Genomic DNA, 14,050 nt, shown 5'->3' with positions numbered 1-14,050 from the left:
TCCAATGTTGCACAACTCGGGCGTCCCAGCGTCTGAATGGATGTAAGATTACCTGTCTTCTGTTTTCCCTTTTTGTGTTAGTTCTAAAAAATGGTATTTTAATTGATACTTTACAGAGGCTGAGTGCCTTTGTTATGGGGATCATAACGAACACTAACAGTGGTGGATTACGAGGTGGGGAGATGATTAAGGCAGTAATGTGGGGCCTTTGGCGAAACAGGAGGTTAGTTTGTTTGGATTTTTGTCCAGTTTTGGGGCAAGGAAAATGGCCTAGCAAATCAGGGTGGAAAGATGCTACCCAATTCTCGGATCTGTTGGAACCTCATGAATTCTGTTGTATTGAGACCATTACATATAGGGGCTTTCTGTGCTGCTTTTCGCTGTGCAAGAGAAAACCGTGCTGCTTCTCAGCTCTTCAGGGAGCTCCCTGGCAGACAACAGGCTGTGAGTGATAGAGACAGGGAGGGTGAGCTGGGAGGATTTCAGACCCCGCTGTGCCAGCCTGAGCTGCTCATGACAGCAAGTGCTGGCGACTCATAGTTCCCAGAATAAGCTGATGGTGTTTGGCACAAGGTGGGAGTGTGAATACCAGGAGAGCCACTGAAAAGGACAGCAAGGGCTCCGGCTGCTTTTCTTCCATAACTCCGCAAGCAGCGTGAATCCAAGGCAGCGCTAATTCTCAGGGACAAGCATCAAAGCCTGTTCGCTCAGTACTCAGCTGGGAACAGAAGGAATCCTGCTCAGTCCCAGTACTGTGCTGCCGTTCTCCGTAGGCTGTGTAGTGGGGGTGTGCCCGCAGCTGGCTGCTCGCATTCCTAGTCCGGAGCAGAGTCCTGCTGCATCAGCGTCAACTCAGCGACAAGGTCTCTGCACACTGAGATGCAGCGGTACCCTCGGGTACTTGAAAGGCAGAGTTATTTAACCGGTGTGTGACTAACAGAGCCTGGAATTACCCATTTTGATGTTACGCTGCTTTGTTCGTGTTTCTCAGTGTGCTACGGCACCCTGTGCTACCAGCGCCTTGCTGCAATGAGAGCGGTTGTGAGGAAGAAGTGGGGGCTTGGAAAAACAAGGAGGAGGCAGAAGGGCATTTAGCTTCAGGGGAAGGTGGTTTGGCATGTGAAGTAAGCTCTTGATCTGCATGTACCTGCTTAAACGAGCACCGATGAAATGCTGAACAGTGGCATTTGATCCAAGTATCACTAGAGGCGAGTGCAGTAAGTGACACAACACCTACGACAGAGTCTTGGAGCATGTTTGTGTCAAGGCCTTTTCACAGTCATCAGGCTAATAATGTTTAAAAACCTTCAGATTTTGGAGCACATCTTTGCATGAACTCTTTGATATTTTTTCATGGCTGTGATGCTGCAAGGTGTGGTGCATGGCTTATAGCACTTCATCAAAGACTTGCTCAAGTGAAGTTAAAATGGCCCTTATTTCTGAAGTCCTTTTTGCTTGTGTCTCAGCCTGAGGTTGAGGGAAGGTCCACTGATGGTTGTGATTCGAGGTTGGCCATTCTGAAGCCAGGGATCCAGTAAGCTGTGTTGCATCTCATTTGAACTGATGTGCTGTAAAGGCAAGGGGGAGGTGTGGGGTGGAACGGAGAGGGGTTACCAGCTGGCTGACTGCAGCTCCAGGACTTGGACACTTCTAAGGGATTGTATGCGTAGGGAAGATTGTCGTGCTCTGTTGAGTTTAAGCAAAGGAAAACAATTTTTAGGGCTGTTACTCTGGTGAAGGAAACTGCAGCAAGTTTTTGAGAGTTGGTTTAAATATGTTATTTGGCCAAGTCAGTGGGTGTTGCTAGAGAAGCACAGTGGGGTGTGGAGCATAAATTGTTATGTGAATCTCCCAACCTCGGTGTAGACGGATGGGTGTACGGACCCTATTGACTAGGTAGAACGGATGCGTGAAACATGAGAGAGAAATAAAACCATTTTCTAGTATTTCCTAAAAGTTCCTAAATAGCAGCAAAAGGTATGATTGGCTGGAGTCTCGCATCAAATCCTACATACAGATGGTCCGACATAGGCCATTCTTTCCCATGATAGCTGAGGGATTTCCAGAGTGGGAATAAACTGAAGTTTTCAGCTTTTTTTTTTTTTTTTTTTGGTGCATATGGATACTAATCCATGTCCCTTAAAGCTCATCTGTTTGCACCCTGTTAGATGCACAGAATCTGTCCTTGCACTGTTCTTCCGATGTGTGATTTCTGTGGGAGAGCTTGGCCTGGCCTGGGACATGGCCAGGAGAAGCCTGAGGACCACTCTGGCAGGTGCTTCCCAAGACCTCTTCTGTACTGAAATGCTTTGAGCAACAAAACTGTAGAGGCATGCCTCCATGAGTCTCCTGTTTGTTTCCTAATTAGCGAGGTGATTTAGCTTTAAACTCATAAATAGCTCGGTTAGCTGCATGAAGAGAACGTTTTGAGCTGCACTGACCTGTGCCAGGGCTCTTCAGTTCCTCTGCAGAACAGTTGTGGTTTTCCTTGGGCAGAGGTGCATCCTGAGAAAGGTCCTGTGGTGCTGCTGTGTGCTTGGCCATGAGCTCCTGTGGCCGCGAGCGTGGCCGAACCGCGTCCTGCACTGAGCCGAGCCTGGGCTGCCCTCGGGGTGGCTGGAGGTGTGGTGGGGAGGGATGAGATGCTGTCTGTGGCTGAGAGAGTGCAGCTGAGGGCATTGCAGTCAGGGCAGAGCCGGGCAGGAGAAGCGGGGAGCCGGCAGAGCGCGGGGAAGCCGAGAGGCTCGATCAGACCTTCAGGCAGAGAGTGCCCAGGGTGCCACAGCAGTGCCAACGGGAGCGTGAGCCATGGGGGCCAAGAAGGTGGTGAACCTGAACGGGCAGCTGCAGGTGCGTGAAGGTCGGGGATCCTTAGAAGCAGGCTGTTAACTGAGATGATCTGTTTTTATTTCCTCAGAGCTCTTGTCTATGCCAGCCGTAAAACGATTTTCTGTGTCGTTTGCAAAGCATCCGACTAATGGTACGTTTGCTTCCTTGATTTGACGTTCCCTTGCACTTCTAACCCCACGCTCACGTTCAGTTCCCGCTGCACATATCCTCCTCTCAGCCTTCCTGTGGTTTTTTGTGTCTGTGTATCTGGTGTCCAAACATACTTCACCTTCCCCCATTGTCTTGTTGTGACTAACAAACCTGTTCATTCATCCTCTGTTACTGCTGGGGCGTTCCTCTGCTGTCTCCCAGGGCGTGTGTGTCCCAGGTGAAAACGCAAGAGCCCTGGCTCTGAAGGGACTCCTAAAGCAGGCTTTAATTCCACTGCTGACATTGAGGCCTTCTTTCACGCGCCCTTTTTGGGGAGTGGGGGTCGGGGGGAGGATACCATTGGATTTGAGGGGGCAGAAATCCATTCCATGTTCTAGAAGAGCAGCAGCAGGTCCTCAGTTTCTACAATGCAGATTTGCAGGACCAAAACAAGGATAGCCTGAGGCTGCCTGTGTGCCACATGGAAGAGCACAGTCTGCCGTGGGAGAAGAGGTGCCAGCAGCATTCCCCTGCACATGGTATTCCTCAGCATAGTCCTCTTAGGAGTACTGGTAACCTCATGGCTTCCGATTTGCACACTTGTCTGTTAGAGTGGTCCCTTGGTTACTCCAGGCACGGTGGTGTCGGTGGGAGTAGGCTCACCTTTCCTGCAGGAGTTATCCTGGGCAAGGTGTCTCTCCAGAACTGTCACTCGTCTGCTGTCGGGGACAGCGCTGCTTGGGCCCGCCGCCTTCCTGCGGTGGAGGGGACCAGCGCCGTGCCACCGGGGGTGTGACCCGCTTCGCTCCTGCGATGCTAGCTGCTGTGAAGCTTGGTAAAGAAGGACATCTGACAGTGCTTCCGTTGACTCACTATCTCTGCTTCAAATTGCTGCTAACCTCACACCTGAACATTGAGCCTTTTGAGGTTATAAAGAACGTTAGCTCTGTGGTAGCAGATGCCTTCAACTAGTGTTTGTTATCCAGGTCTTGCACAGAAACTTCTGAAAAGGTTTGTTTCACAGCACCACTCCTACCTCATGGTTCCTGCTGTTGAGACAAGTTAGAACCAAAGCAGACCACTGAAAGATAGCAGGTTAAGTATTTCTGTCTTATGTGATCAAGGCTGCTCCTGGAATCTCGTTCCTTAGTAAATATGAAGAAATTCTGCTCTGCGTGATCTGGAAGATGAAAGAGGTTCAGAAGACTGTTACGAAGACCAAAATTTTGGGAAAGATGAAAGGGAAAGGGACAGCTAAATGTGGCTTTATTGTTTCAAATATCTAAAGGGAGCCTATTTTCTGTGTTTGCTCGGTTTTGTTTTTCCGAGAATGGCCAACTGCTTGATTCGTTTGTATGTCTGGATACCGTCTGAGCTCACATGGTGTATGTCAGCAGGATGTGTCGTTCTATCTTGCCAGCAAAACTTGTACCAAGCACCAGTCTTTCCTAAGCCACCCTGTAAAGCAACTCCCCCTGCCCCAAATGCAATACAGTGAAATGGGTCATCAGGTTTTGCCCAAGAACCCCATGAGTATTTCTAGAGGCAAAGTGTTCCTTAATCGACAAAACAAAGACAGAAGTCCAGCAGATGTGAGCTTGAAGTTAGGCATATTTGATCTAGGCTTGGCCCTGGTTTTAGTGGGAGGGATGTTCAGCCACATGAACCGCAAAAAGCCATTCACAGCTCTGGATCTGGATTTTGTCTCTGAAGAGCTGCATCTATGTGATGAAAAGGGATGGGTGAGCCAGAGCAGGGGCCGAGCACGGCGCCAGGCCAGGTGCTTTCTGCCCTGGTCTCGTGAGTCTGGAGAGCGGGACACGAGTCCCGGGGCTGTGTGTGTGCAGGAGAAGACACACTTGCGTGCTGGTGTCTTGTCTGCCGTGCAGGGATATCACAGAAGATGGCGTGGGGCAGTTCTGGGAGCCCAGAGAGGGGAGGTCAGCACTTCTGTGCCTCTCTGTTCTCCCACACCCTGAGCACCGTGCTCGCAGTCAGACCTGCCGTCCCCCCGCGTCCCTTTCACAGCCTCTGGTCTCTGGTGCCGGGTCGTTCCCTCTGTCCGCGCGGAGTGGCTGGCTGCGTTTGGGTGCAGGGCTCCGACTCCAGATTTCTTGTCTCAGCTGGGGAAGGGCCGGTGTGGACTTGGAACGTGTCCTGCAATTTGTTGTCTGGTCAGACTTACACGCACAGAGATGCACCCTCGCTGCCGAGGGGCTGCCCCGCGCTGCAGCCGTCCGGCCGAGGCTGGGCCGGGTGGGAGCTGGCCCGTGGCGCTGGGCTGGGGGCACGGGGATCTGAGGGTGTTTGGCCCGCTGCCCGCGGGAGGGATTGGGCTGCGGTGTGCGGGGCGGGTCTGTCCCACCCAGTGGCCCTGCTGCGGGCAGCTCCGACCCCACGCCTCCACGATTTCTGTCCCCAACTGCTCCTGCCCCTCTCCTCTCACTCTCTGTGGCCCCTTTCCTCCAGATGCATTTGAGCACCACCACGTTGCCCAGTTGCTGCGCCGTTTTTCCTCTGACTATGCCACGAGCCGGAACATCTCCCTGGATGCCACTCTAGGCCATCACCTCCAGCAGTGCTCCTACCACCTGCGCCTCTTCAGGAGCTGGCTGATCTCAGGGCAGGATGACTTGGAGTGTCTCTACGGTACTGCACGCTGCAGCTGCCTTGGTGCCATGCTCTTGTAGCTGAGCAGGGACCACCGTCTGCTTGAGAATGCAAAGTATGCTTTGCTTCTAAAAAGGAGAGTGTTTCCCTCACTGCATTCCTTAGATCTCTGGGCTGCTGCTGCAGCAAGCTGTGTGGGCTTTGCACCCGGCAGGTTTGGAGCCGTAGGCAGTAGCCGTTCCACGTGGAACCGGTGCTCTTCGTGTGGCTGTCACTGTGCTCTTTCCATCTCTGGCAATTGTTCTTTGCCTCCTTCCTTTAGCCAGGGTAAGCCCTTAAGCTTCCTCCAGGTTAGACGCTGAGCACCTACCGACTGACGCCCTGCTGACGTGGTACCCTGTGCAGCTGCCAGAGGGGTGCCGCGAGGTGACCCACTGGTAACAGAGGAACCACAGTGAGTAGTGGGACTATGGGAAGAAAGATTAAGGATGCGCTGTAGCTGGTCACATGCAGAGTGAACTTGCTGTGGAAGTTTTGGGGAAGTGAGTGCTTGTGGGATTGTGTTTTTCCTAGAGAGACCAATTTGAGATAGGGTAGAAACTGAGCTTCTGTGTGGCTGCATTGCATGGCATCTGTGCTGCCTTTTAGGGCCTTTGCAGCGTGTCACGTCTCTGGTGGGAAGAGGTAGGCGATTTCAGTGTTGAATGTGGACGTTATAAATCAGAGCTTGCTGCTGTTTCTCTGGTACTTGTCAGCCTCTGGCACAGACGGGAAGTCGGGTGCATTGAGGTCTCAGTGCTTCTAAGACCAGCGCAAAGATTCCTCGCTGAGAGGGGCAGCAGCCAGGGCTGGCTGTTCTTAAAACCATCAAACAGCAGCCAGGGCTGGCTGTTCTCCTTCACCTCGCACCAGAAGACTTGCGTGGTGCATGTGGCTTGCTGAGCTGTGTGGTGTGGTGCATGGACCTCCTTTTTCGTTCAGACCCGTAAGTGGGAAGGGCAGAGGCAGTATAGCTCTTCGTGCAGTGAAGCAACTGGATGAAGCGTTTTTCAGAGCCTGGAAAAGAGAAGTTTTCTTTCACAGTCTGATTTTTCTCGATATGGCCCTTTCTGTCAAGTAGGCAATTTGGAGATGGCGTTTACTTTTCATATATAATTAGGACAATCTCAGTCTCCTAGCAACAAGTACTAAAGAGGAGCAAAATCACTTCAAGGGAAGAAATGCTGGAACACAGCAGACTCCTCCAAAGCCAGAGCCGAGCTTCCCCTGCCGCAGATCTCAGCCCCCTCCCGTGGGCTCGGGTAAGGAGGGAGAGTGAACTCGGCGCTTTGGGCAGCGAGTTGCCGAATATTGCAGCATGGTGCTGGGTGGTGCAGCGTGCCCTAACACAGCCAAGCGTATGAGTTACGCACCTCGGCGTAGCAGCATTCCTGTATGGAAATCAGATCTCTGCCATCAGTGAGGTTTTTCGTGCTGGTTTCTCAGTCTGTCATCAAGCCCACAGTTAAGCAGCACGTTTGCGATTCCTGCTCGGGTTCTTCTCGGAGCAGACGTTTCTCCGGTTTCTGTAGCTGACAGCCCAACTTTCCTGCCTTGTGAAAACTGCATACTCTGTCTTCTCTTTCTTGGCTTTCAGCCGTACTTCTATCCACACAAAGAAAGCATGAATTAAAAGATAGAATCAGGGAGTTAAAAGTGTGCAGTTGGCATGCAGAGTTGTAAAGATCAACGGCGGAGCCCGGAAGCAATCTGTCTGGGAACCCGTGCTTATCAGTGTGCTCGTAGCTGGGAAGAAGAGTGTGGAGTAAGTTCACATTGATAATGAATTACAGTGGTACCGGAGCCAAAGGGCAGCTGTGAAGAAACAGAGAATGATGCTGTGAGAATGAGTGGGCAGAAAAACAGCAGGTGACGTTCAGTGTAAATCAATTTAAATGATGTGGGGAAACAGCCCCAAATTCACATATAAAACAGTGGGTGGGCTCTGATCTGACCATCGCCATTTGGGACGATGTGGAAAAGGTAGGAATTTGCAGTCTGAGAAAGATGTTTTTGATAGTGGTTGGAGTGGTCTGGAGAGGGGTAGTGGGAATCGGCGGGTCAATGTCTGTTCCAGTGCAGGAGGTGGGAGGTTTCTAATGGAGTGAGTAGAGGCAGCTTCAGACAGAAGTGATATTTTCCACGCAGAGTGAAACTCCTCTCCACGGTACATGGGGCTGTTAGGAGCTTAACTGAGTTCAAGGAGAGACTGGAGAATATGGAAGAGACACATCAGGTTCATAGCCGTTCTAAGCCACAGGTCACTGGAGCTTGGGGGACTGCTTGGGGGAAGAGTCGCTGCATTCTCTCTAGTCTCTTACCCCTCTATTCATAGCCACTTCTGGCACTGTGGGCAGAGAGGTGCTGATCTAGGACAGACCTTCATGCTGACTGTACAGGCTTGAATTTAGAAAGGCTGGTTAGCACAAATCCTAGTTCAGGTACGTATCATGTGTGCATACATAAACACATACAAATATACACGTGGCATATCGGAGTTCTCCCGACAAAATAAGGCTGGACTGACAAAGTGTGTTGGAGAGGAACGTGCTGAGTGTGCTTTTTCCTGTGCCCTTCAGAATCTGTGCTGAGACTGGGCAAGTACTTCTCTACTCCAGAAGAGCTGACATACAGACCTTCGGTGTGCAGACCTTTGGGAATGTGTCAGGTGCCTGTGGTCTTCTTGTTGCTTTCAGGATCTCCTTTACAAAGGAACAGGCACCCTCTCCACTCCAATGTAGAGCTCACAACTGGAGAGCTAGGTAGTAACTTGGCAACTTCCGCTGATCAAATTGAGTGTGGTAATGTTCAGAACTCTCGGGCAAAACTATAATAACAAAAAGGATTGCTTTGGACCAGAAAGACTTTTTGACTGAGTCTTCTTTAGCCTCTGTCTTTGTCTGTTGGCTGACCGCAGTTCGGCTGCTTTCTGCTTGCCAGCCTGCTGCAGCAGCAGGTTCGTTCTCTCTTTCAGTGAGCCCACTCTGCTAGTAGAGAAGCTTGCCATATCCGGGACCTCAGCTCCATCTTAGTAAAGCTGAGGAACATGCCATTCGACTCCTTGAAGACTGCTCCTTGTTGTACCCACTAGCCAGGATGTCTGCTGGCTCCCGGGTGATCTGTTGAACTACCAGCTCTGAGGGATAATCCCACCGACGCTGATTTCCTTCCAATGGGGTGCGTGTTCTGTATAAACTCAACTTTCCCAACTCATACTACACAGTAAGCTTTCTTCTTGTCTCTCTGGGACATACCTAGAATTTAGGAAATTTTGTGTTACCTTGTTTCAAATTAGACACTTCCTCTTAAAGAAATAGTATTGATTTCCTCTTGAGGGTTTAGTCTGGGACATCTCCTGCAGTAATCAAGAAGATGCAAATGAATTCAAGGTCTTGTTTTCTCCCTTGTTCTTCCGTTTTGGCAGTATAAAAGTCTGCTTATTTTAGTATTGCTGCAAACACTTTGGTTGAATTTTCTTTCAGACCTCAGGGTGACTGAAGGAGATACAGGTAAGGGGATGCAAGTACCCGTTACATCCGCGGTGAAAGAGCGGTGGGGTAACACAGCACATAGGATTTACATCTGCAGTGTGTTTGCTCGGCGTTGAAGCCATGTAATCATAAAGTAGGTGTTGGATATTTCAGAATTCATCATTGTGTAGTCCAGGTAAAAAGGTGGTGCTTCTTGGCTCTTTCTTTGAGGTCATCTGCTGAGAGGGAGCTGTACACATTTGTATTTGTGCGTGCCTGCTGCCTGCTGGACTCTCCTAGGAATCTGGGATTCTCTGGTTTAGACAGAAGATGTGAGACAGGTGCAGGTCTTGATTTGCTTTATATGGTATATGGTGCTGGGTGATCTCTGCAAAAGAGTCTGTGTATCCAAATCGTCTTCTTTAGTTCTCTTACAGTGTTTTGTGTCAGCACTAGGCATCTCTGAAACAGTCTTACTCTATGGGGAGAGTCACCCCCTTCTTGAACACCTGGAAGAGTGCCTTGTAACTGCCTTGCTTTGCCCTGTGTTATATTCAAACTTCTTCCCTTTTTCTTTGGAGATCCCAATAGCTGAGCCAGCTTTGACCCTTCTTAAACCAGATTCTGTTGTGAAATGACATTAGCCTCATACTATGCTGCTCCACAACCATCTCCGCATGGCTGTTCCTTAAGTCATGCCCTCACCCTTTTCCTTTAGCTCTGTCTACCAGAATGCCTATGAGAAAATAACGAAGAGATACTCTTCCTTACTCAGCACTTCCACTCTAAGGACTTCTCAGCAAGGGACAGGAGAGTATGATATTATTCCGGTGTCTCACATTCCTTCATCCTAGCCAAGGATTTGTTACCCTTCATGTCTTGAATTGGTATTTGTAGGCCCCTTGTGGCATAGGTAACCTCTCTAGACTGTCTGGAGGGTTTATCTCCAGTAGCTGTTGTGGCAGTGATGATCAACTGGTGATGATCTGGTCTGCAGCCTCCTCACATTGCATGTGGACTCGCTCTAAGTACCTCCTGCTGGCTCACGCTCCTTACCTCTTGCAGAACTGGATCAGGTGAGCAGAATGGAGCAGAGGCTGTCCCGGAGGTGACTGGAACAATGACTACACTTAGCTGCTGGTGCTCTGGCGCTTCTCCTTCCATGCTGCCAAGCTGCAGGGGTCAGTCTTGGCCTGCCGGTGTGCTGGGCAGCACTCCTGGCACAGTGGTGGATCAAGAGCTCTTGTACTCTTTGCATTTCAAAGTAATTTTCCTTCTCTGTAGGAACAAACCCAGTTCCTTCCCAGAGTCTCTGGGAGTTGCTCCGAGGGAGCCAGGGAGTCACAGATTGGGACATCAAAGCGTGAGAAGTTTAGAGGCCTTTAAACTGGAGAGATGTGGTGCAGGAGGAGGCCTCATTCCCACATGCCCAGAGGCTAATCTTTTTCTCCCTTGCTCCTCTGACAGTTTCAGATTGACTTGGTGGCGCAAAGCGTTGCCACACAGCTCGGATGAAGAGGGAGATGCTTTGCCATAATACTCTGCTGGCTTGAGTAGCAAAGAATTCATTGTGAACGGCTGTGGGGCCGCTCAGCTCTGAGCAAGTGTCTGTTCAATGTTCAGATACCTGTTTCTACAGTTTCTACTGTGTTTGCTGGCAGGGAAGCCCTGCGAAGGGGACGAGCGAGTCAGGCTGTTGCCCGGCTGTGTCCCTGCCTTGGGACACGCTGTCAGGCACACACCGAGGTGGGCTGCGGGAGAGGCACGCACCGAGGGTCTGCTGGGGGAGAGGGGCTTCCCTGTAGCAGTGCGCACTGCCGCGCTGGTGGGGGAGGGCGGGCTGTGCCGGGCTGGGGTGTCACTGGTGGTGGGACTCCTTTCATGGAAATTCTGTTGACTTCACTCAAGTTCTGTTTAGCTTCTGTACAGCGTGGGGCACTGTGCCGAGTTCTCCATCCTAACCGTGTGTTTTGGCAAAAGGGTCACAGGCTTTGCAGCGAACCGGCTGCTGCCAGATACGTTTCCTCCTCGTCCCCCTTTCTGCGTGTGCCTGGGCGCTTGCTTTCAGGTCTGTTACTGCATGTGATGGCCTAGTGATGATTTTCCTGGTCTAGAAGAGGTGACCTTAGGCCCGAGTGTGGCTGTTGTTTGATTCCCAGACTGCCCAGCTCCTTCAGCCACGAGTGGTCCTGCATGGATTTAGGTTGCTGTTTGCTCTATTCATTTTCTGATTGGGTTTCTTTCCAGGTTTTGAAGGCTGTTCCATGGTTCCCACCATTTATCCCCTGGAGACCCTGCACAACTCCCTCTCTTTGCGACAGGTCAACGAGTTCCTGACAGCTGTGTGCAGGAGTTGCAGTGAGTCGCATGCGCAGTCTACCGCAGGTACTGGTGAGGTGGGCTTGTCTCTGGGTGAGCCAGCAGAGAGTCAAGGCGAGGAGACTTTTTGGTCCTTTCCATTATGGGGACAGAGCAGCCTGACAGGGCTGACGATAAGCGCAGTCTCTGAAACCTGTTCTAGGGTGCTCTAGCCCAGGAGTGAGCTATGAGCTCAAAGCCATTCTAGGCCACTTATGCCAGAGGCAAGTAATCAGTCAGGTCTGTCCGTGGCTGATAAGTACAGCGACGTGGATACAAACTCCAGCTTGGGAAATCTTAGCCTCAGATTCCTAGGATCTGAGGGACAGGCATGGCTCTGAATTTGCACTGTTCATGAGCTCTTGCTGGAGTACCTGCTCATGGCTGCTGGGCTATGAGCCATTCCTTTATGTCTGTCTGAATATTACTGATCTGTGTATTTTTTTTCTTGAAGCTTTGTTTGATTCAATGATTGGCAGCCAGATTCCAGGAGACCCCTTTATGTCCCAGCGAATCCTGTCATCATCCTCTTTGCCTTTGCGCCAGCGTTCGGATAAACCCCCGTGGTGTGAGTGTGCTTCCTTCTTGGTCAGGGTGAATGTGATAGGGAGGGAGGGAGGGAAGTGAAGGGTGCTAAGTGGTGGAAGCCAAGTATTGATGCTCAGTGTTTCTGTGGTCTGCCCATGAAGGAACAGAAACAGAAAGGGGGAATAGGTAAAAGGGAAAGTAGTCGTATCCCTGTGAAAAAAGAATTCCAAAGAAAGATGCAAAAAGGGACTCCCTGTAGTACTGTTTATCATGGGCACATCTACTGTTGGATGGATGCTGTCTCTCTAGACATCCTCTGCTTTGTGTCCTGGGACACGGAGGGCCTGAATGCATGGAATTTTCATCTCGAGTTTTGTGATTCTCCATGACACGTGGCCAGCTCGGCGTTGGCATGTGGAAATGCCTGCTTTTCCTAACCAGCCACGTACGTGCCTCACCCAGAGCTCTGTGCAGGACAGCGATTGTTTAGCTCTTCACTTACGGGCTTTTCTGCAGCTCCTGGGCCTCACTTGTCACAGTCTCTACAGCGCTGGTGACTGTGAGTCCCCTTTGCAGATCTCGCTGGCACTCGAAGGGGAAAGGGTTGGCCAACAGTTGCACAGCAGGTGCCTTAATAACACAAGTCAAGGTTACCACTGAAAGAGCAGTCCCGCTCTCCCCCGGGCTGTACGCTCCTTGTGCCAGGAGTGGTGTATGCTCGTGCAGGCAGCAAGGTCAGGGAACTGATCTGAGAACAGTCGTTTAATCTTTCCCGCTTTATTGGATTCAATATTATCTAGATGTGTTCTCTAGTTTTGCTCATTGTACAATATAAGCATTAGCGGAGAAGCAATATTTCTTCTTCCAGTGGTGACTCTAGCTCAATGTTCAGAGATTGTGTGCGTCAGGAACCAAGAGGAGCAAAGTTGAAGCTGAGACTGTTCTGTAATAATGAGGGAATGAAAGAAACTGCTTTTCAGCTCAAAGCCCGACACTATATTTCACATTTTGCTCTGTAATGTTAATAGAATCCACTCTTGGCTATACACCAACACAGCACTGTATGACAAGATGTAAGTGTTTGTGCCTGGCTTTTCATCAGCTGAGCTGCCAGAAACACACCTAAGAGCAGCTGCAAGCCCCTGCCAGGTTGCATGGCATATAGATGACCCTCACCCATGGGTTGTAGAACTGTGAGGCTGCGACAGCTTGCGTCTGCCCAGGCTTTGGGCTAGGGAAGTACCAGCTAAATGGTTAAGATTTTTCTTCCTCTTTGCAGACAGCAGTGGCCCCTCCAGTACTGTCTCCAGTGCAGGCCCATCCTCCCCAACCTCTGTGGACAACTGCGCTCGTTTCAGCTTCACTGAGAAACTTTCCATCAGTCCCCCCAAAAGTGAGGAGCAGCTGACTAGCCAGTCCCCTGAGCAAGGGGAGCAACAGCCTCCGGGCAAAGGGCTTGACGTGGAGCTGGAGATGTGTGGGTTGTCAGTGGCGGAGCCAAGTGCCCTGGAGACCCAGACCTGGAGTAAGGGCCCAGAGCCAGGCAGGGTCCTGGAGCTGTGCAAGAAGGAGCTGGCCGAGGAGGACCCTGACCCAGAGAAGAGCTTGGTGGAGCTGGATGAAGAAGAATCAGCTGGGGAAATGTTAGAGCCAAGTAATAGAGTGAACCCAAAGTGCGGGTTTGATACAAGGCTGGCTGGGGAGAGAGTGAAGCCAGGTGAGGGATGTGCAGGGCGAACGACTGGCCTGGATAAGTCAGGGCTGTCCAAGGAGATATTGGTGCCCTGTGAAGAGGAGCTGCCGGGAGAGGTGTTGGCCCCAGAGCCTCTGGGCAAGGAGCTGCTGGTGGACAGTGCCCTGCCAGGCCAGCTTCTGTCTGGTCACCCGTGCCAGGTGCAGCCACTGCCTCCTGAGAAAAGCACGGAGGAGCTGCAGCCGCTGTGTTGGGAGGATCAGCAGAATTAGCAGCTCACTGGACAGCACACTGCAAGCGCTTCTAGCCTGGAGGTAGCCCAGCTTCCTGCACGGCACCTCACGCAGCTGGCTGTCCACAGCACAAGCCATGT

At 51.1% G+C, this 14,050-nt stretch overlaps 1 protein-coding gene across 1 annotated transcript in view; it reads left to right on the top strand.

The window, feature by feature from the left end:
- Positions 1-14,050, top strand: part of PPIP5K1 (diphosphoinositol pentakisphosphate kinase 1) — a 44,344-nt gene extending 30,294 nt beyond the window's left edge. Inside the window, exons 27-30 of the mRNA XM_086620500.1 lie at positions 2,918-2,980; positions 11,346-11,483; positions 11,911-12,024; positions 13,264-14,050. Of these exons, the coding sequence (XP_086476626.1) occupies positions 2,918-2,980; positions 11,346-11,483; positions 11,911-12,024; positions 13,264-13,949 (1,001 nt within the window). The 3' untranslated portion in view covers positions 13,950-14,050. The remainder of the gene's footprint in view (positions 1-2,917; positions 2,981-11,345; positions 11,484-11,910; positions 12,025-13,263) is intronic.

The sequence above is a fragment of the Tauraco erythrolophus genome, chromosome 14 (genome assembly GCF_009769465.1).
Source record: "Tauraco erythrolophus isolate bTauEry1 chromosome 14, bTauEry1.pri, whole genome shotgun sequence".
Lineage (NCBI taxonomy): Eukaryota > Metazoa > Chordata > Aves > Musophagiformes > Musophagidae > Tauraco > Tauraco erythrolophus.
This window is presented reverse-complemented; position numbering and strand designations above follow the sequence as displayed.